The sequence below is a fragment of the Eriocheir sinensis genome, chromosome 48 (genome assembly GCF_024679095.1).
Source record: "Eriocheir sinensis breed Jianghai 21 chromosome 48, ASM2467909v1, whole genome shotgun sequence".
Taxonomy (NCBI): Eukaryota; Metazoa; Arthropoda; class Malacostraca; order Decapoda; family Varunidae; genus Eriocheir; species Eriocheir sinensis.
Genome location: NC_066556.1, coordinates 2,864,421 through 2,887,340, shown reverse-complemented (window position 1 = coordinate 2,887,340; position 22,920 = coordinate 2,864,421). Strand labels below are relative to the sequence as shown.

The 22,920-nt window shown below is 43.4% G+C and overlaps 1 protein-coding gene across 1 annotated transcript in view; it reads right to left on the bottom strand.

Annotated features, from left to right (window-relative positions):
• Positions 1 to 22,920, bottom strand: part of LOC126981463 (PDF receptor-like) — a 169,819-nt gene that overhangs the window by 29,133 nt on the left and 117,766 nt on the right. The window contains exons 7-9 of the mRNA XM_050832527.1: positions 6,422 to 6,524; positions 4,669 to 4,783; positions 3,853 to 3,922 (exon numbers count right to left, since the gene is read on the bottom strand). Of these exons, the coding sequence (XP_050688484.1) occupies positions 3,853 to 3,922; positions 4,669 to 4,783; positions 6,422 to 6,524 (288 nt within the window). The remainder of the gene's footprint in view (positions 1 to 3,852; positions 3,923 to 4,668; positions 4,784 to 6,421; positions 6,525 to 22,920) is intronic.

Here is a 22,920-nt window from a genome sequence, read left to right as displayed (position 1 = left end):
ACTCGTACTCCGCCACACCCAGGCCGGATCTGTGAAGTGTTTGTTGGTGTGTATGTGCTATCGCTAATTTGGGACTTGACTTGGTCGACGGAAGGGCGATAAACATTACCGAAATTTATGTGTCGTTTAGGAAGAGCACGATTCCCGGGCGGAGTGGAAAAATTTCGGCGGCTTTTCCGATACCCTACGTCCCTGTCCACCCAGCAGTGAATGGGTACCAGGTATTAATCGGGGGTTGTGTCCCGCCTCCTGGGATCTGTTCCCTTCTCCTATAATTCCTTCCCCTCCTGTCTCTCTCCGGCATATGACCACAAATGTTGCGCCGACTAAACGAAACTTTCCAACTTAGGAAGAGCATTGTACTGACAAATTTCCAGAACGGAAAATTCTGATTTTTTTTTTAGCGCCCGCACACACACACACACACACACACACACACACACACACACACACACACACACACACACACACACACACACACACACACACACACACACTTAAAAGCGACCATTGTAACAGAAAATTAAAGAAAATATAGTTAGCACAGCGGTCACACATACATACATACATCCACACACATCCACACCTACACACAAAACAAACAGTAAAACAACCATTGTGACGCAGAAAACACAAGCAAACAAGGGATCAAGGGAACCAAACAGATATTAGCAACACGGCGGCGCTTATCAACACAGCAAAGTAAAAGCTGGGCGGCGGAGTGGCGAGGCCTCTCACCGGCGTAATTATACCATTAAGCCAGCCATTAGGTTAGCAGAACCATGTTGCACCGAAAACGTGTAAAATGCGGCGCGGCGGACACGGCGTCACGTTGGTGTCCAGGTGTGACTGGGGGGCCACCACACTGTCCGGGGAGAACGTGGGGCCCCAAGGCTATCATTTTATCATCACACACACTAGTTATAGCTTTTTCTCCTTAAAATGCCGAAAAGTATCTCGTCAAAGCATAATATAGGGTGTATACTGTCTAGTTTTATCGAGTAAGTAAAAACCCTGTAGTTGTTAATTAGCTGCAGGGAGAGTGTATGGTCCCGAAGCTATCATTTTATCATCCCACACACCAGTTATCACTTTTTCTCCTTAAAATGCCAAAAAGTATCTCGTCAAAGTTGAATATAGGGTGTATACCGTCTATTTTTATCGGGTAAGTAAAAAACCTGTTGTTATAATTAGCCGCAGGGAGAGTGTGTGGTCCTAAAATCATATCATCATCTAACATACTGGTTATCGCGTGTTCTTCTAAAAATGCCAAAAAAAGGTTTCACGTCAAAGATAGATTTAGAGTACACTGTCTATTTATATCGATAAATTATTAAGCCCGCGGCTGTTTATTAGCTGCATATGCTTTTAGGCCTAATTGGAATTGTCAGTTTGTGTGATAATCAACGACACATTACATACCAGATTTTTTAATTACGCAAATGGAAACGGCTGTGGGTGTGGGTGTGGCAGGGGACAGCATAGCGATGACAACGAAGACACAACATGGCTCAGCTTCACGAGGTAATGAGAAGCTACCGGGTTAATGTGGCGTTGTCTGGTGATCACAGTGATGGATACGAGGCTTGTCACAACTACTCACTGCTACCTGATGCCGTGTTAATTAGTAATGTGTCTACGCTGGCATTGTCTTAGGGGCTGAGGCGGCGGGCGGAGTAAAGCAGAACACGTGAGGGAGATGGGAAGTCACTCTGTAGGATGGTGCTCTTTTAATTTTTTTTCTGGCTGTCTTGTGTGATTCTTGGTTCCCTTCTGTTATTCAAAGATGATGAAGATGGAGAGTCGAGTGAGGGAGATAGGAAGTCACTGTAGGGTGGTGATAAGTCAGTCTTTTTATCTGGATGTCTTGTGTGATCCTTGGTTCTCTGTTATTCAAAGAGGAAGAAGCTAGAGTAACTCACTGGAACGATGTTTGAAGTTAGTCTTATGTTTTGTGTTATCATCGGTTCACTTCTGTACAAAGGGCCTAAGATCTCCAGGGTTACGGATGGTCTGTCGTGGCCTTTCTTGGTACTTCTCTGTCTTTCTTCACCTTGTTCCTTGATTTTTGTATTCACAGCCATCCATTTGTTCTAACTAGTGAGATTCTTCCCTTAAACTACATTTTTTCTTTGTCTCTCTTATGTCCCCTCTTTCTCTCTCGCTCTTTCTTTTTACCTCTCTGTGTCCATGTGTCGTGTTCATAGATTCTCGTAAATATGGCCACTCGCTCTTTTTTTCTTATCAATTTTGCATCCCAACATTTTATTATCTATTTGTCATTCCTCACTTTCGGCTTGACTTCTATTTTTTCTGCTTTCTCTTTCGTCTGTTTTCCACTTTCCTCACTCGGTCTCACTTCCCTTTTTATTTCCTCTGCCTTCTGTTTTACGTCTTTTTTTACACACAGTTTCCTCTGTTTTCCGCCGATCTGTATTTTTTTGGTCTTATATTTTCCCCTGTCCCTCACCTTAACTTTTCATTGTGTTTTTTTGTTTGCTCACTCTGCTTCCCACCTTCCCTGTCGTTGTCGGTCCTGTCTGTCTGTCTGTCTGTCTGTATCTGTCCGCCCGTCCGTCCGTCCATCCGTCCGTCCGCGCGACATGCACAAGCTTTCACGTTCTATCCTTTGCAACTTTCCCAAACGGATTTTTCCCATGGGCTGAATTTTTTCCTTATCAGATCCACACCTTTTCCTTCCTTCCTTCCTCCCTTCCTTCCTGCGCTCTGATTCTTTTTCTCTTTCTCTGCTTTTTCCTTGACTTTTTCCTCCGTTTTCCAATGTGAGTGTATTTTTTCTTTAGCTGTACACGTATTTTTGTGTCCTCAACCCCACCTGTACTTTGTGTGTCTGTCATTCTGCCCGTTTGTTGGTGTCTGTCACTCTCCACTTTCCGGTATGTGTGTCACTTTAGCCTGTCTGTCTACTCTCTCTCTCTCTCTCTCTCTCTCTCTCTCTCTCTCTCTCTCTCTCTCTCTCTCTCTCTCTCTCTATCACGCCGCATTAATCATTTATTGCTAATCTGAGTTTTCAACAACACGAAAAATACTTTATCGAAAAGACTTAAATTCTCGTCGCTCAAACACGGTAATTTAAAGGTACTGAAAAATTAAATAGTCAGGTGTGATGGAGGAGGAGGAGTGGGGGAAGGAAGGAGGAGGAGGAAAGGAAGAAAAAGGGGACGGAAATATATATATATATATATATATATATATATATATATATATATATATATATATATATATATATATATATATATATATATATATATATATATATATATATATATATATATATATATATATATATATATATATATATATATATATATATTGTTTTTGGAGTAGGGAAGGAAATAAGGAAATGGAGGAAGAAGGAGGGGAGAGGGAGGAAGGGAAGAGGAAGAAAGGAAGGAAAGAGGGGCGGAAATGAGAGACAGAGGGAGGAAAAAAGGATAATTTGGGAAAGGAAGAATTCTGTATTTATGTCGTTGTTGTAGTTGTGTTCGTGATTGTGGTGGTGAGAGGTTATGGTGGTGGTGGTGGTGGTGGCAGTAGGGATGGTGGTGATAGTGGTAGTAGTGGTGGTGGTGGTGGTGGTTTAGGGAAGAGCATACCTGGAATCTTGGGATGCCAGACCTGCCCTTATTGATTTTGTTGAAGAGTAGTAGCTTTTATTGAGCCTCATAAGAGAGAGAGAGAGAGAGAGAGAGAGAGAGAGAGAGAGAGAGAGAGAGAGAGAGAGAGAGAGAGAGAGAGAGAGAGAGAGAGAGAGAGAGAGTGTCCTCGATAAAACATGATGTAGTAGTCCCCGCCTTCCCACCCCACACACAATAAGAAACAACAACTCACGGATATGACGGAGAAGCGCGGCCCCTCCAGGATCCAGAAGTAGGAGGTGAAGTTGTAGCCCCACCAGCACCTGCAAACAGACACACACACAAAACCCCCCACCTGTCAGTAATTAATTTTTTCGTTATATTTTTTAGACCCGCACACACCTGGCATTAATTACCTTTATACTTAAACATATCGTTAATTGGTGGCTCTTCTTGTGCACGCTGCTAAACCTGTCGCTTTCAAACTTTTCACATCACACGTTCGAGTAATTTGGAAGGGAACGAACATAAAGGCCGCGGTATTAAATTCAGGTTATTCGGTTTAATATTTTACTTCCCTTTCTGGCTACCACTAATTCATTCCCGCTGAATTATATCAGTTGCTCGGGAAAAGAAGGTCGAGCTACATCTCGCGAAGTGCTTTTCTAAAAATATTGTGTTACTTTTTTGTGGGTTATTGGATGGAGAGAAAATACACCGTTTTGTTCCGGGAATTGCCTCAACTTTTCAGTCTGTTTAGAGGAAAAAATTAAACAAAGTTACCGCCTCGATGATAAACTTATTGACAGCCATTGCTAGCAGAGAACGGAAAAATTCAATTCGGTAAAAACACTGAATAAAGAAGTAGAAAAACGTAGCGCTTATTAGCAGAGAACGAAAAAATATACTCTGGACAGATAACCACTTTGATCAGAAAGAGTATATTCAACTAATATCACTTGTTATAATTATTACCAGGCCAGATGAGGGGACAAATTAAGCCAGGAAAAAGTCACAGCTACTTCAAAGCACCAAGTATAAAGTAAAAGTCATGTCAACCTCGCCTCACCTTGATCCGTAGAGCATGGCCGTGGCGGTGGCCCAGGCGGCGGTCATGAGCACCGGCACGCCCCAGCCCACCGCATGGTACACGCTGTAGTAGAACTTGTGCTGGAACACCGTCACTGCGAGGGGAGGAGAAACAAAAGGTCGAGGCTAAGGTTTACGCGGGAGAAGGGTCAGACAATCACTTAAGAAATACGACACGAGGCCTGGACTTAAGAATGGCATGGTGTGAGCTTGAAAGGAAGGGGAAAGTGAAGGAGGGAGAGAGTGAAGGGTGGAAAGAATGAAGGGTGGATGGCCTGAAGGAGGGAGGGATGGAGTGAAGGTGCGTGCGTGTGGAGGTGCGTCTAGAAATACAATTCACAGCGAGGACGCTTTCATTGTTGGAGTACGTGGGCAGAGAAAGGAGGAAGGGAAGGAGAGAGGGTGATAGCAAACAATAGTCACATTAAGAAGTCTAGAAAACATTTAGTGTTGTGTATATTTTGAGATATTTTATGTGAAAGCTTTAGTATCTCCCTTGCTGATACGCCGAGTTGTACAGGTAACTAAATTATATAAATGTAATTGAAGAAGTTTAAAAGGCAGTGAGGTGTAAGAATGAAAAATGTATACGAGTAAGAGAGATAAGAGATAAAAACAAACAAACTAATTCAAAATAAACTCAATTGAAAAAGGTAAAAGGTGTAGGGATAAAAAAAAAACAGCTAATAGGAACAAGAGATATAGTAGATAAAAAGCAAATTTCTGTAATGATTTAACGAACGACAACTACTCATCAACTCAACGGTAAACGAGGAGCGTGAGCAACCATCATGTTAGCAGAAACATGAGGGAAATGTGGCTGTGACTGATGACTGACTGCTGGCGACATCAAAGCGAATAAATGCTGTAGTAGTTAGTGGCGCCGAGTGGTGAGGGGGACAGGGGTGGGAGAGAGACAGGGATGAACCACGGTGGGGGGACGAGGGGGGTAGGGGAGAAGTGGTCGTTGCTATAATTATGAGGTTTACAGACCCGAGCTGTGTTATGCTGGTCGTCCAACGGGAAAACGGAACCCTCAGCAACCCGACCCGGAAAATTAATTGTGGTGCCGGGAGCGCTTTCCATCATGGCCGATTGAGTGTTTTTGGTCCAACATTATGTAAAGCACCCGACAGCCGGCGTGCTCTTTATTGCCCGCCTGATGGGGAATGGCGTTGTTGGTGTTGCGTCGGTGTGTGTAATATTGTATGTATTTTTTTCTTATTTTCATGTGGATTTAGTTTTTGTCTTTTTGTGATTTTTTTTTATCGTTTTATCATTTTGATTTTCGTTTTATTATTTTTCTTTTATAGTTTTATCAATTTAGTTTTTCTTTTCATCAGCTTTTGTTAACATTTTATTATATTTTTTTTATCGTTTGATCAATTTTTTCATCGTTTTATCAATTTTTTTTATCATTTTGTATTGTGTTTTTCTACTTATAATTTTTTTCATCGTTTTATTATTTTACTTTATCGTTCTATCATACCTTTACAATTTTATCAGTTATTTTTATCGTGTCATCACTTCATCGTTATTCATGTTCGGGAAATTTGCAGCTATCGTGTCGTTACTTTGAGTCGTAATGAAACGCATCGCTCGTGTATTTTGATGTTAATGAATGTTGTGTAAAGTTGGGGATTATTTATTTCTTTGGCTGTAAAGTAACGGGTATTTTTCTTTTGCTGTAGAGTGACGGGTATTTAAAAAATAATAGAGTGAAGAGGACACACCTGTAATTTTGTTGTGCAGGTAGAGCCCCTCGATGAACATCCACATGAACATGGCGGTGCGGGCGTACTCCAGCAACACGTAGGAGGCCTCGCAGAGCACGGGCTGTGGGGAGGAGGGAGGGGGAAGGGCGTGAGGATTACTTGCATACAAAACAGACACACACGAAAAAATCACATGTGGCACTAACAGGCACTTTAAGCATATCCTACAGGACCAGTTTCTTAGGAAAAATAAATTCCCGGCCATTTTACCGTAGAGGAATTTTTCATCGGGTAAGAGTTTTTTTAACGAGCCCATTAAATATTTTTACTTGGCCAGATCTTAGGAAGGGGAGGAGGGAGGAAGTCTTCATGTGAGAATGGTAAGCCTGTCTTCCTTACACGTCATCTTTTCCTTGGACTTGCTGCCACATACATGGACTCACAGAACCTACGTACCCTCCTACTCCTTGACGAGGCTCCTCCCTATCCCAGTCATCTTGTTCCTTACTTCCCCGCACCAATTTGCTATTTCTCCTTATCCTCACAAGCCTTCTCGGGTCCTCTCTTTCCTCCTCTAAGCACCATCATCATGTACTCTGCTTCACACTCCTACCGTGGGTCCATTCAGTGCAGTATCTTGCTTCTCTTATCTTCTCGTAAACGCCTAATGTTCGTTTTTCATTTCCCGGTGTGTAATGCTTTCCACATTCCTCCCCAACACACACTACATCCGATTACACGTACCTTCCCTGTCAGTCTCCCCATTTATCGCCCCCCCCCTCCTTCATCACATCCTAAAACACGTACCCTACCCGACAAAACACCCCTTCACTCATCATCACCCCCTCACCACATCGTGTACCCCGCCAACATACCCTCCGTCGCCCCCAACTCCATCCACCTCGGTCCCTTTCCTCCATTTCTGTTAAGCCTCTTAGCAAAAGTTCCCGCGTTATTTTCGTGTTGTGGTTGCCGGGTTGCGGGTCATGGTGTGCACGGGCTGCCTAATGGCTACTTTCACGCCACCATAACAATTACGGCGAGGCGGGTAAGCATCATGAGCGCGGCTGTTTGCACCTGATCGCCGAAGATTAGCGGCACGTGCATAGCCTTTGTGCGTATGTGCAAATGAGGCGCTCGAGAGTGTTAATAAAAATCATAATATTGTGAATGTGAATATTGCTACAGCGAACTCTAACCGGATGAATTTATGTTTCTTTCTCTTTTGCTTCCGGGGTTGGATTATTTTAGCATAGCTACGTGATTTTAGTCTGCGAATTAACTTCAATTTGAATTTGCTTTTCGATGTCTCACGTATATATCCGGGGATGGGTTATTATAGCATGGCAACGTGACTGACAGAGTAGGTAGAACACTGTGGGCCATCTTAAAAATTTCGGCCCCCAAGTACACACAATTATTTCACACTTTTTGTAGGAGCTATGGGGATTTTCAGGGGTAGTTTAACGACCCTGGTGATAGTACGACCCTCCTTATGTACCATGAACCTAGAAAACACTCATTAGAACCTGATTAATCTCCTTTTTGCTCTTTGGAAATAGTTAATATGCAAGTCAGAATCTAAGAATCCTGACCTCTGCCCCGCCCCTTACGCAAAGCAGCCAGCGTTACGTGACTCAGGAAAGCGAGTTATTTGAGGGGCACTGCAAGATGGTCGAGGCACAGCATAAACACCCCTCCCGCCCTGAAGCACACCCTTGATCTCACTTTTATGTGGCACGTCTTGACTCCCCTCAGCACCTTCTGTCCCGCTTCCACCCTACCCTACTTCGTCGCCATCCTCTCAGTTCGTGTGATGTATATAGTGTGCGTCTCAGAGGGTGGCAGATTTTCCCCTTTACGGGCCTCCGGAGTGCTCATTCCAAGCTGCACATTGTCGCATCCGTTTTTATTTTCAGCTGCTGACACATAAGTTCTCAAATCACTGCTGCGCCATAAAAGCCATATCATCTTCTATAACCGCCTTCACCTAAACTTCCCTTCTTCCGCCGTCCCCATTTGCAGCCTCTTAAATGGTCGTAGTCATAAAGATGTCTCGGGACGAACGAAAATTGAATGAATTGTATATTTTGAAAAAAAAAAACCAACAACAACTTTACGTCGCCATTACTTTACGGTCCACTTGTTGGGGAGAAACAGAGGCGTAAATAGAAGGAAATTAAAGTTAAATGAATGCAAATTAAAGAAGAGAACGAAAATTAACTCGGCTCCCATAAAACAACGAGATCCGGCCTCTTACTGTCCTCATATCATTCATGTATTCAAGACAAATTTAGTTCCCCTCCATATTAACTTGTTTTTCAAAATTTTAAGTGGCTGTGGACTAGACCCTTCCTCCGTGGGCCCCTTGGGAAGGGCTGGCCGGGCCGTCTGCAGCCCTAAGCGATGGCTGCGGTGAGATTAACATTCTTTACTACCTTGCGCGAAGCTTTAAATATTTTTTTTGTATAAAAGAAAGAAATTAGAAGTGTAGTTGTATTTTAGAACACGTGTCTGTCAAAGAGGCAGCACAGGAATGTTCAAGAATTCGTGAAGGCCACTGCCAAGGCTGCGTCACCCGTGTGGGTTCATCTGTGTCTAAAATATCACGGGCACGTAATTCCGATAGTTGTATATCTCCTGAGTCATGTATCCTGTGAAATGGCACTTATGGGGCCGTTTACCTAATTTATTTTATGAGGGGTCGTGGTGCCCGAGTGGGAGCGACGGTGGCGTAGTGATAGAGGGCGCCTTTAAAATGACCCGTGGAATATATTTGTTAGTTTCAGTAGAACTTCATATTTAGGCAAAGTTTTGGTAATATTGACTAAAAGTCGTAACTCTAAACAAATAGTGTTGTTTTGCCTCACCAGGTTGCAGGCTGAAATATACACTCTAGGAAGCACTTTCAGCAAAGAGCGAGTATATCACCTCACTGGAATGTGGAGGCTAGTGTCTGAGGTCTTGTGGGTATTCTTTTTCACGGGCTGCAAATGCACCTTCTTCTAAAAAGGAATATCGGGGCACAACATTTGTTTTTATCCACCACTGGACTTTACCGTCCAAGTTTAAACTAAGTCACACTTGAGGTTGGCCTGGCTGCCTGGAGTTCAGCAGGCAACAGGTTTACATTATTTACAAGATTTTTTTTTTTTTTATTTTATACATATTGCAGCCCGGTAGGCTTCTTCTTGGTGGATCCTGATGATCGGTGGTCGGGCTCTTTCTTAGTCGGGATGATGGTCGGCCCAGCCCGTCTGGCTGGGCGAGCGAGTGTAGTGGCGTTATCTTGCATTGCATGGCTGCGCTCCCCCCCTCCCTCAGCTCATCCTAGAAATCTAGAGTCCGTTGATAGGTGGTGGTCTTCTCATGACAGCATGTGGGTTTTTTACCGGCGGCGGGCTGAAAAAAAAGGTGGGGTTGGTACCGGCGGATTGAACTCGCGTCCTCCTGAACACGAGGCCGTTACTTTGACGACTCAGCCACCGCCTCCCCAAAGTTGGTCTCAGTGCTTCCCAAACTGCGGGCACATTCCTGATCAAGGCAGGTACCACCACCATGAAGAGAGCTGCTAAACTTTGAATTAATGATTGCAGTGAATGTCCTATACTTCTGCCAAAATATTGGATGCCGTATATACGGAATGTAAATTATAAGCCTTGATGTAACAGTTGCACATTTGTGTCGGTAATTGAATGCAAACAAAGGGTAACTTGTAGGGGGGAAGTGTGCACCACTATATTTGTTGATGATGAACCCAGTATCTTGAGGTTTTATGCGATTTGACATAATACAGCAACATCAAAAACATTTCCCTGTTGCTCCTTAAGTGATGAAATTTAAAATAAGGCAGAAAACATTATTCATACTATTTATTTAGTTATTCATTAATTTATAATTTTTCTTAAGCAAGGAGGAACATTTTCCTCGGCGCAATATAAGCGGCCGTCTGGAGGGGAGAGGAGCTGCCCCAATTAGTTTTATGTGAGCCTTGGCCACAAATTAGGATGTCGCCAGGGACGCGCCGCAGCCTACTACGGCAACCCAATGAAGTACTTTGCGTCGTTAGCGAGCCGCTCAATAATGAGCTTAACTTTGGTAAACAGTTTAAGTCCTTCGCGTCTAACTTTCCTGGAAACTCGGCTTGTATGGGTGACTGTAAAGAACGAAAATTTAAGCTAAATATCCATCAGGTAGTGTGCGGGAGGACCTGCCTGTCTCCTTTTATAATTAATTCACCGCTGTGTGGTTCCTGGAAACATATTTAACCATAATGAACACAAGTCAAATGAATGCCCTTCAAGTTTGGGCGATAGTTGAAGACCTCTTGCTGCGCTGGATGCGGCACTTCTAGCTACATGTCCTTTTTATATGGTATCAGGAACAGGTGGTGGTGGGGATGTGGCGGGGGTGTACGGGGTGTAGTGGAGCCTGGAGGTGGATGAGTCCTTTCAGAATCCCTATTCCGTACGCGCCACTTGGTAACAGCTAATGACGTCCTCTAAGGGGCTTACGCTACTCCCTACGGACGAAGCTGTGCCAAGACCCGTGCACTCTCACACTCGACGCGGCGGCGGCGAACACGAAAATGTGAGACTTCAGCTTTGAACTCAAATATGCAGACCTAGTGGAGGCCTTCCCTTAGTGCCACAATGGCAACGCGAGTCTAACCAATGACAGGAAAACAACGGATCGACTAATAGCAGAGGATTATCTGTACAATGAGCGCCTTGACCCTTTCGCACTGTTACACATGATCCCGTGCCGCCCCACCGCCCGCCTCGTCCGCTTCCAGGGTTGGCGGAATACGTAATGGCGGCGTGGACTCGGTCAGGAATGTAGAGCGTTTCCTTGCTCATGTTATATTACTGGAACCTTGCTGATTCATTCTGTCAGTGAGGGTACAGGGAGGCTGACGTCCATTACACCATTATGTTTTTTTCTGCAAAGGAGGCAGCCAAGGTGACAACAAATCAGAGAGTAGTCCCGAAAAGGCTGCTCAAACGAAAGTAAAGCATGAGAGGTTAAAGAGTGTGTAGTCATATAATGTCAGAGAGGTGTCATGATATTCCCTTCTTGGAAAGGTTTAAGTCGTAGGAGGGTAGAAATACAAACGGAGGAAGGCTGTTCCGGCCACCACTCAGCCACCGGTTTAGTGGTCCAGCATGCGGGCGTGGCGTCCTTGAGGATCCGGGTTTTAAGTCCCGCCCGCCGCTATAAGCTGACTATTTTCAGTCATCGCCGAGTCGCCTGAGACTAACCATATGCTGTCCTAGACTTTAGCGAAACTCTCTAAAGAGGATCAAGTGGACCTCCGGGTGGCAGCATTAGCTAAGCAAGAAGGGCACCACTATAAAGCACTTGTCTGCTCTAAGGGCCTGGGGCCGACCAACAGGCCCCATCATGAAAGCCTACCGGCGCTATAGGCCAAACGTAAAATAAGTGTACCACGGAATGGGGTCAATGAATGAAGACGCCGGTTAATCTTGGATTAGAAAGTTAGGCGGTACACGGATGAGCTAGAATTAGAGTCGTGTGCAGTGAGGCCGCGGGAGGATCGGAAGAATGGAGTTAGCAAGTTGAGAAGAGAAGTTAACATGAACAAAGCAGGGTATGAAAATTATAATAAATTTCTTTTATATCACTACAACTCATTGAAGTGTAAGCACCTTCAATCAGAATCAGTCACCCAGTCAAAATAGAACTAGTGTCAACGTATGTGGTCAGGTGTTGCTAAGAGGAAGACGTGGGTGGCGGGCGAGGAGGAAATGATCAGATGAAAGTCTGTTGAAGGGGAAGAGATGTCTGGCTGTTGGCGGCTAATTTCCCTGAAGAGGGTGACGGGGTGGAAGGTGTGCTGTGGCGTCTTGTGTAGAGGAGGTGAGGATGAATAATGGGAAGAGGAAATGGACGCGTGGGTGAAGGGAAACGGACCAGGCAAGATGAGCGGTGCTGTTGGCAGGTAGTGCGGGGAAAGAAAACTAAGCGAGGTGTGGAAGACCTCTGAAGTGGAGTGAGGAGTTGTGTGTGGGAAGGGCTTTAAGAGATAAGGGAACAAAGTCGCAAGTGAAACGAAAAAGAGATAAAAAATGTTTTATGGAAAAATGTCGAAATGAAAGATGGAGAAAAGAAAGTTGGACGGGTGGAAAAGGGACTGTGGTGGTGGTGGAAGAGTGTGTGGGTGCGTGAAAAGGGGACGCTGGAGAATGTGAGGAGGTAACACGGGCGGTACACACACACACACACACACACACACACACACACACACACACACCTTAGAATCACGTGGGAAAGAGGGTGTAACCGACGGGAAAGTTTGGCAAAGTCTCGAATAAGGAATTTTCGTGTGGAGGAAGAGCCGGAATATATTGAAATATCTTGAGCGAAAGGGAGCGACGAGAGAGGCCTTTCCGAGGAGGCTGAGGAGGAGGAGGAGGAGGAGATGGAAGTGGAGGTGCAGGTGGAGGAGGAGGAGGAGGGGGGAAAATGGGGAAAGGTTCCTCTTCCTGCTGTTCAACACGGACTCGACGAGGAATATGTTGTTGTTTTTGTTGTTGTCTTTTTTTGTTGCTCATTCTCTTTGCTTTTTCTGTTTTCATTCGGCTTTAATTTTCCAATTTATAAGTCATTCTTTTTTCATTTTTCTTCTTCTTCTTCTTCTTCTTTCATTATCATCATCATCATCATCATCAGCATCATCTTCTTCTTCTTCTTCTTCTTTTTTCATCATCATCTTCTTCTTCTTCTTCTTCTTCTTCTTCTTCTTCTTCTTCTTCTTCTTCTTCTTCTTCTTCTTCTTCTTCTTCTTCTTCTTCTTCTTCTTCTTCTTCTTCTTCTATTTTTTTTCTTCAAATTCTTTTCTTCACTGTCTTCTTTATCTCCTTTCCACCTCCTCCTCCTCCTCCTCCTGTTAGTGTCGTCGTCCCCTCGCCGTATGGAAATAGAACGAAACCTTGAAATTTTACCGGAAAAAACGCGCATAAAAATTTGTCCCTTTCCAGAGGCGGTGGGTGAAGGGAAGGAAGCCTAGGAGAGAGAGAGAGAGAGAGAGAGAGAGAGAGAGAGAGAGAGAGAGAGAGAGAGAGAGAGAGAGGGGGAAGAGAAGAGAGAGTAGGGTCGAGAAAGGATAGAGAGATAGGAAAAAATAGAAAGAAGTAAAGAATAAGAAAGGAGGGAGGATGAGAAAGGGAAAGGAGGGCAAGAGGATGGGCGAGACGGGACATAGAGATGGGAAAAGAACGAGGGTAATGAAAATGATGGAGGGAAGTAGAGGAGGATCAAGGAAGAGGGTTATGAGAGTGGAAAAGAAGGAGTGAAGAGGAGGAGGAGGAGGAGGAGGAGGAGGTGAAGGTAGTAGTGGAGGAAAGATAGAGAGGAGAAGGAGGAGGAGGAGGAAGGAGCTGGCGTTATCAGTACCTATTCACGTCCTATTCATGTGTTAAGGTAAGGGGGGAGGTTAGGAGTGTTAAATGTGTTGAGAAGAAATGTGGGAAGGGAGGAAAAGGAGCAAGAAAGAGGTGAAGGAAGGAGTAATGGAAAGAGAAAGATGAGGAGGAGGAGGAAGAAAAAGAAGATGAAATAGAAGAGGAAGAAGAAGTAGAAGAAGTAGAAGAAGAAGAAGAAAAAGAAAAAAGAAAATGAAGAAGATGAAGTAGAAAAAGAAGAAAAAAGCAGAAAAAGAAGCAGAAGAAGAAGCAGAAGAAGAAGAAGAAGAAGAAGAAGAAGAAGAAGAAGAAGAAGAAGAAGAAGAAAGAAAAAGAAAAAAAAGAGCAAGAACGACACAACAACAACAAAAACAACAACAACAACAACAGGACCAAGAAGAAGAGGAGGAGGAGGAGGAGGAAATGGAGAAGGAGAATATCAATCCATCTAAATAATGATAAAAAAAATGGAAGGTGCTAAAATAAAAATAAAACCTTTCATTGCCGTTGACGATGGAAGGCAATATGCAGGTTCGTTTTCTTTATATATATTTTTTTCATCGCGCCGGTCATAAAACTTTGAATGGCTGTGTGGTCCATTTTGTGGCCGGGATGAATTTTCGTTTTATGGCGGTAATAATTTCACTTTTATTTGAATGTTGGCGCTTCAGATCCATTCCTCGGCGATATAATTCATCTTTATCTCTCCCTATAAAAAGACTAAACTCCCCCTTAAATGACATTGCATCTAACAGTAACGGTGATGATATGTGATGATGGAACGCTGGAGTCACTTACCGGGGCACTGAACAGGAGGAAATGGGTGTTAAGCGGGGACGGAACCAGATTGATGATGGTGATGATGGTGCCCTGACTAATGACTGTGGATGAACGCTTTAATGAATCACTCCCTTTTCAAACTCACACCGGACAATACGGATGGCAGGAGAACGGCACTCAAAAACGCACTCAGCAAAACACTCACTTTTGAAACACATTTAACATTACGGATGACAGGAAAACAGCACTGTAAACTCTTACTTAATAAATCCAACACTTTTTAAACTCACTTGGAACGATACGGATGACGGGAAAAAAACAATAAAAAAGAACTTACTGAAGCACCTAATAAATCACATACTCTTTTAAACTCACACCGAACGATGCGGATGACGGGAAAAAAACACTCAAAAACTCCACTCAATAATTACTCACTTTTTAAACTCACTTGGAACGATACGGACTCAAAACGGGACTCAAAAACTCTCTTACTGAAGCACTTACTAAATCCCTCACTTTTCAAACCCACAGACGAAACGATACAGACATTCAAGTGTAATCGACCCTCGGGAATTCGGAAAGTCGTACATTAGGTTACCAGAGAGACGCGGCACACGCAGAGGACCCATAAAAGAAGAGGTGAGGAAAAGAATAGAATGAATACGCTAATCAGTCTCGTTGGGGCGTCACTCACCGAGGATACGATCTCGTGGAAAGTGGCGTTGGCGGTGACGGGAACATGGGAGGGGAGGGTAGAGAGAGGGAAGGAGAGGGTGAGAGTGAGGGTGAGGGTTAGGTGTGTGTGTGTGCGTGTGTGTGTGTCTGTGGTTAGTGGTGGGTGTATTCTCAGGGTGTTTAGCATTTAATTGGGTTTCTTTCCTCTTATCTTTCGTACAAATTTCCATACTTCCTTCCCCTTATTCTTTCTTTCTTCCTATCTATTATTCTCTCGGGTTCCTATTTTAGCTATTTTCCTTCTTTCCATTTCATCACTTTTTTATTGATTTTGCGCCTTCACTAATACTCTATGATGCCCTCCCCCCCCCAAAAAAATAGTGATAATGATATGCGGTGAGATATATCCGAAGATTTAAGTCGTGTACTGGAACCATATGAAAAAGTCTGGTGTGAGGAGTATTAAAAGGAACTGCTGTGTGAGATGGATGTGTAGGATAGGCCTAGTGTTGATGTCTGTGGTGGAAGAAATTGGATTGTCATGGCGTGTACGGAACGGGGGAAGGAGGGCCATCATTGTGTTTCCGGAAGAGGGGAGAGGGGAGAGGTATTAAGATGCCAAGAAATACCAAACTACATCAGAACAATTAACGAACCAACACCGTACAACTATACACTCCTACTGTTCTACTTTCCTCTCCCACTAACTCTACCATCTCCACTAACCCTTTTCTTGCCGTAACACCCTTGCTTAAAATTAGACGGCGGCTTGATGTGGTGCGGTAGAGGTGGTATTATGTAGGTTAAAAGGAGCGTCACAGGGATTTTGGTGACGGTGTTTGTAGTGGTGCAGAGAGGAGGTTGGGGGGGGGGGGTTAAGGTGTCAAAGGTGTGTGTATGTATAGTGTATTGTGTAAAGTATGGAGAAAGGAATACCTCACCTGTCTTCTATGCTGTACCTGTACTCTCTCTCTCTCTCTCTCTCTCTCTCTCTCTCTCTCTCTCTCTCTCTCTCTCTCTCTCTCTCTCTCTCTCTCTCTCTCCAATTTAGTTTCCTCCCTTGTTTTAGATGTATTGTTGAATGAAAAAAAATTCCACCCGAAAAAACTACACGCACACACACACAGACAGACAAAAAGAGAGAGAGAGAGAGAGAGAGAGAGAGAGAGAGAGAGAGAGAGAGAGAGAGAGAGAGAGAGAGAGAGAGAGAGAGAGAGAGAGAGAGCACCCATACCTTCACTACGGTAGCCGCGGTCAGCCACACGTCCACTGAAATTCGCTTGATTGGCCGAAGTTTGGTGGAGTGTTTGAAGAGTGGGGACGAGAGAGAGAGAGAGAGAGAGAGAGAGAGAGAGAGAGAGAGAGAGAGAGAGAGAGAGAGAGAGAGAGAGAGAGAGACCTTTTCACAAATTTTGGAAGAGAAAACTTTGACGGTCTTTTGAAGTCTCCTCCTTTTAGAAACTCGTTTATTTTGTAGGGGTATAGAAAGCAAGACATAATAGCTATAGTGAATACAAAAGGCAGCATATGTAATACACCGTTCATAATCATAGGACATATTGCTAAGTAAAGACAGGCTGAAAAATATTACTCAAGCATGTACGAGTTACTGTAAAGTTGAAGAGTTCATAATGTTTGATGAAAATATTAATAATTAACTTTCAGTCATCCACAGCATATACTGTTTAGAATTACTGCCTTTAATGATAAGATGGAGAGGGCAGAAAACGTCGAATATCCACAGCACTGCGTTTTTGCCTGTGCAGTAAAGATCGTATGTGTGGCGCCTTGCTGCCATGCCTTGAAGAGGACATGTGGTGCACAGTATTAACCTTCGAAGTTGAGTTCTGTGTTGCTACTTTACAGACCCAGACTTATAAGCGAAAAGTTACACACGGACACGGGTTGACTAACGACGAGCTGGTATGAAGGTGCGTTGAAACTACAATATTTTTAGTAATATTCTAGGGACACCGTGTCCTAATTGGCCGTGTTGTATTCTAACTCAGGTGTTCATAACTTGAAAGTTGATGTAATGAATTAAGAGATGAGATTATAATGGAAAATACTCGTGATCGCTCATAGGAAGGCGAGATGAAAGCTATTCTGCCACTCCATGGTTGTGTATTACGAGATTTTTTCATAAAGCCAACGAGTGTAAATATACCCGAAGCATGTACTCAAGGAAACCAAATAGAATACGGCCATTTAAATACTCTATCCAAGCCCGCAGTGATTTGCTACATTGGGTTACAATGACATAGCAGGTCATGTACCACGGAGGAGCCTTCTGCCCCGTGTACAACTAGAGTATGAAAGGTTGGTACGGAGGATCCAGCCCCTCCTTGCTTTGCTTTGTGTAATTCATTTTAAAGGTCATGGGAGAGAGAGAGAGAGAGAGAGAGAGAGAGAGAGAGAGAGAGAGAGAGAGAGAGAGAGAGAGAGAGAGAGAGAGAGAGAGAGACGAGGAGGAGTTTGTACCGAGAATATTACCTTGGCCTCGACTCACCTGAGAGGAAAATATTGTCCACTTTGTATAATGCAAGATGCTGAGGCAGGCAACAGGTTACGCCTGCACGCTTTTGTTCTGAAGGTGCTCGCTTAGTTTTCACAGCCTTTTTGTCCTTCCTTCTTAACACACACACACACACACACACACACACATACACACACACACACACACAAACAGTTTTTCTCACCGTGTATTTTTCTTATCTCTCAACAAATAACCTCAAAGGAAACCATTGATCTTCAGTTTTGCGCTCTTTTGCCTTGGTACTCATTTTACCCCTCGCCGCGTTGTAATACAGCCTGCATCTTTTCGTCATGTCCCTTTATTTTTTCCACTAATTTATATTTTAAATTTTCTTTTTACGCACATATAGACAAGGCAAATGAAGTTCAAAATTAATATTCATAGGAAAGAAGGAGAGGCGAGGAGTGAATAGTATACCTGTCAGTTACATGAAGTATTATCAATTGTAATACAAGTTTATTTTCAAGGGTAGCAGTTGTAATCACTTAGTATTTTTTAGCTTGGGCATCGTGATCTTTACCTCAGTTTTTTCGGGGTAAAAAAATTCTTCTTCAGTTATGTAGCTCAAGAATAACCGGGCAAGGAATAGCTAAAACAAGGAACAGCTTACCATTTACTACCTCTATCCAAACTAGTGTGCAGGGGCCTAAGGTTGGGTGGGTTTTTTTTAGGCCTTTCTGTAAGTTTCTTTGATCTTTACTTTTTTTTTTGTGTGTGTGTGTTTGTGTGCACCGAGTGTGTCGAGTGTGGTTTATGTTGGCATGAAGGTGTAATACATTTCCTTGATCATTCCATTATTGCTTGATTTTTTGTTGAATCTTATCACTGAGAGCAGAGAAGAGTCATACTAGATACTTCCATCGGCTGATGTCTGTAGCTTTACCTCAGAGGACGGCAAAGTGAACTTGTGCCTCGGTTCAGTGTGCAGCTTTATTCGAGACTTGTCATTATCTCTTATTGCCAGTCCAACCAATCAGGAAGGTACGAATGGGAAGATATTGACTAGCGTGTCCAACATTTCATTTCGCCCTGGAGGCTGAGAGACACCATTTCAACACTGTAATAGAAGTTGTAACAATGCACACCTTATTGGATTCGTCGTGCTGAATTCTTATATCGAGAGTAAGAACGGCTACGCTTGACAAAATGAAAGTCTGCTATTGTACCTACGCTTGTGATCGCTCAGAGGAACTCCCTCGCCATGCCGGGGCTCAGTTTCCTCGTATTTTGAAGTAGGTATTTATAACTATTAGTATTCATATCTTAGCTTGACGCTGCCGGTGGTCACCGTTATAGAGACCGAGCAGTCATCCATGCACGAATAGTGTTCCGGGAGTGTCTGGACGTTCGTTGTTCAGTTCAGTTACTAATTTTGTCTGAGTAATATTAACCGTCATTTGAATTTAGGTGACATGTTTATTATTGTTTACATCGTACCAATTTAAGTGTGGCATATGAGGAACTAATTCTGCCATAAATTCTCTGTTGCGGGCAGTATTTTTGGAGGTAAATGGCGCCCTTTTGTCTCGCGTGTGCCTTCGTCTGTCAGGTGCGCGTGAAGGGGAAATTTTCACCTGTCACTGCGACCAGCCATGCGGACGAGCAATTAGCAGGTGGGCGTCGGAGCGTCAGCGAGAGAGAGAGAGAGAGAGAGAGAGAGAGAGAGAGAGAGAGAGAGAGAGAGAGAGAGAGAGAGAGAGAGAGAGAGAGAGAGAGAGAGAGAGAGAGAGAGAAGGGATGGGTAGTAGATTGCTTTGTCAGTGGGGTGGGGGAGAAAACACTTAAAAGGGAGAAGTACAGGTGACTTAGAGAAAGCATACCTGGCAGCTCCCCCCCGCTCCCCTCCCCTCCCTCCTCTCCCCTGCTCTTTCCTCTCCTCCTCCCCCCAGGCCGCCAGAGGGAGCTTAGGGGCATGGGAGGGAACAACATCAAAAGAGCTCTCTTCCTCCATTTTCACTTTTCTTTCCGTATATTTTTATCTATTCAGCTCCCTTTGTACTCAGTTTTTTCGTTTATTCATTCATATATGTATTTTCACTGCAGCATTCCATTATGGCTGACGAACACGCATTGTGGGGCCACTCAGGGTCTATAGATGTGATTGTTGAAGTGCACCTGAGAAAGGATACTTGTAGGGATGTTTTTTTGGGAATGCAGTGTTTTGTTGGGTCTGTAACCTCACACACACACACACACACACACACACACACACACAAGGGGGTAAGTAACGTTATTCTTGGTCTTAATGAACATATTATTAATTAAAAGTGAAGTGAAATATTGCGCTAGTGTTTTTTATATGAAGATGCTGATTGCTAGATAACTTAAATGACAGTGTTTATAGATAACTTTCTTGACTTGATGTTTAAGTGTTTGGCATTGCAAGAGTGATTATGAATGCCGTAATTTATTTGGGAATGTGACGTTCAGGATCAGAAATAGTGTACTCGTACTCGTATTGTGTAAAACTTTTGGTACTACGAGTTTAGTGCAAGAAAATTTTGGTGACTTCCTTAAAATTTAGACGTTTGGCATTGGTGACGTGTGTTTAGTGCCAAAAACTGGTGACTTGCATTGAATTTAAACGTTTGATATTGATGACGTCTTTTCATGTGTGAACGTTTGGCATTGGTGACGGGTGGCGCTGAAGATGCTCGGTGCCCAAAGTACGTGACACTCGAGACGTTTGGCACACTTGTCCTTCTAACCAAACGTCTTGAGTGCCAACTACCTCGAGACCTTCCATTTTATTACTTTTTTATTCTTTTTTTACATCACATGTCCCGTTAATATATAGTTTTTCCCCAACGTCCATATTTTACTCGCATCTTAAAATCTTAAAACTTCCGCAAAAAGATTAAAGTTTATGTACAAGTTTGCCGCTGAATTTCCAGGTCCTTAAACTGTATTGTCGTCTTTCTCGCAGGCGTTCGCTTTTTATTTTGAGTTTGCGCTGCATGCCAACTCCCAACCCTCACAAGCGGTGCCCTCTCTTTCCCTGCTCCCTTTCATTCCCTGACTCTTTTCCTTTTCTTTTTTCTTTCGTTTAGCTCCTCCTCCCCTTCCTCATCTCCTTTTTCTCCTCCTCCACCTCGTCCCCGTCCCCCTCCCTTTCGTCCTCGTCCTCTTCCTCCTCTTCCTCCTCTTTCTTCTCTTCCTCCTCTTCCTTCCCTCTTAATGTCCTAAATTTTGATTGTTTTTAGATTTAACTATATTTTAGGACTAACAGCAGATTATTATATTATCTTATTATGAATTGTTTGATGTTATTTTTCTTCAACGTAGTTATTATTATTATTATTATTGTTATTATTATTATTATTATTATTATTATTATTATTATTATTATTATTATTATTATTATTATTATTATTATTATTATTGTTATTATTATTATTATTACTGTCACCGGGCTTCATGAAGTTTCTTTTCATTGCTAGCTGGAAACTGAATAACTGACTAAAACACACACACACACACACACACACACACACACACACACACACACACACACACACACACACACACACACACACACACACAGGAAGTAACTTAGGTTTTTCTTGGCATTAATGAACATATTAGGAATTAAAATTGGCCCGGGATCAAAGGCTCGCCGAAACTGTTTTGCGCCGCGACTCTGAACAACACTCTGGTGGGTCGTGCTCGTGTTTTATGAGAGAGAGAGAGAGAGAGAGAGAGAGAGAGAGAGAGAGAGAGAGAGAGAGAGACTATTGCAAAAATGTTACCTAGTTAAGAAACTTCAACCAAGGAGAAATAAAAGATCGAGAGTATCACGTTAGACTTCGCTCGCTGCGACGTGAAAGTTTTACAAATCGTAATAAACTTATAGAACAAATAGAAATCTTCCGAGAAATATCCTTAAACAAGATGGCAAAATGTGGATAGCAGATGAGGAGGAGAAGGAGGAGTGTTAGTAGAAGGAATAGGAGGAAGGGGAGAAAATAAACTAATTACCGGCCACTGAATCAGGAAAGCGACGATAAATGTGTCCTGCATGATGTATGAGGCAGTGGAGCGGCAAGCGTGCACCAGCCACCGAGCAGCCCCGCCGCTCCCTCCCCGCGCCGCCAACACCGCAGCGAGCAGCATCCAAACATTTGATTAAAGACGGGAATTACAGGTCGACGTCCGTCCCTCCCATGTAGAATATTGGAAATTGTATGCACGCCTTGCCCAGCGATGAGTGATTTAGTACTTTAAACTAGAAAGAAAAATAAGAATTGTTTAGCATATGTATGTAGAAGGATCCCTAGTACGAGTTCCTGATGCAAAGTATATATTGCGTGTGTGTATGCATGTATTTTTTTTTGTGTATTATTTATTTATGTTATTTTTATATTTATTTTGGCATTGCAAATATACTTTCCGATATTTTCCTTCTTTCTTAGTCTTTTGGATAAGTGTGAGTTTAGCGTAGCCTCTATTAGCCATGGTCCCGTCTGGATTCCGGAGTTTCGGCCCTGCTGATGAAGGTTCCTGAGAGCCGAAATTCCGGAATCCAGGCGGGAACGTGGCAAACAGAAGCTGCGAAGAACGTATCGACCGGCGCACGCTACTCCAGAAGCAGACTAAAGAAAGGAGGAAAATATAAAAAAAGAAAATATGTAATGTCGTAATTAATAAGTAAACACACACACACACACACACACACACACACACACACACACACACACACACACACACACACACACACACACGTCTTCCAGCACTACTTTCCTTTCTTTCATTAATTTCTTCCAGCAGCACCATTTCCGCCTTTCCTCCTTTTCCCGTTCATTGCCTCTTCGCTGCCTCCCTTCCTCTACCACTCCCTCCTCCCCTCCGTACACCAATCACTTAGCGTCTCATCCTCCACTCCGAACCTATCAACCGTCTGTCCCTTTCTACATTACTCCCCTAAATCATTTCCGGATACTCATACTTCATCATCTTATTCCTCTAATTACTTTTTCTTCCCTCTTTCTATCCCTCCCGTTATTTTTCATCCCCTGCGTCCCTTCCTTCCCTCCTTCTATTGTTGTGTATTTCCTTCTGCCTACGACTTGAACGCATCCAAGAGGAGAGTATCAAGACACCTC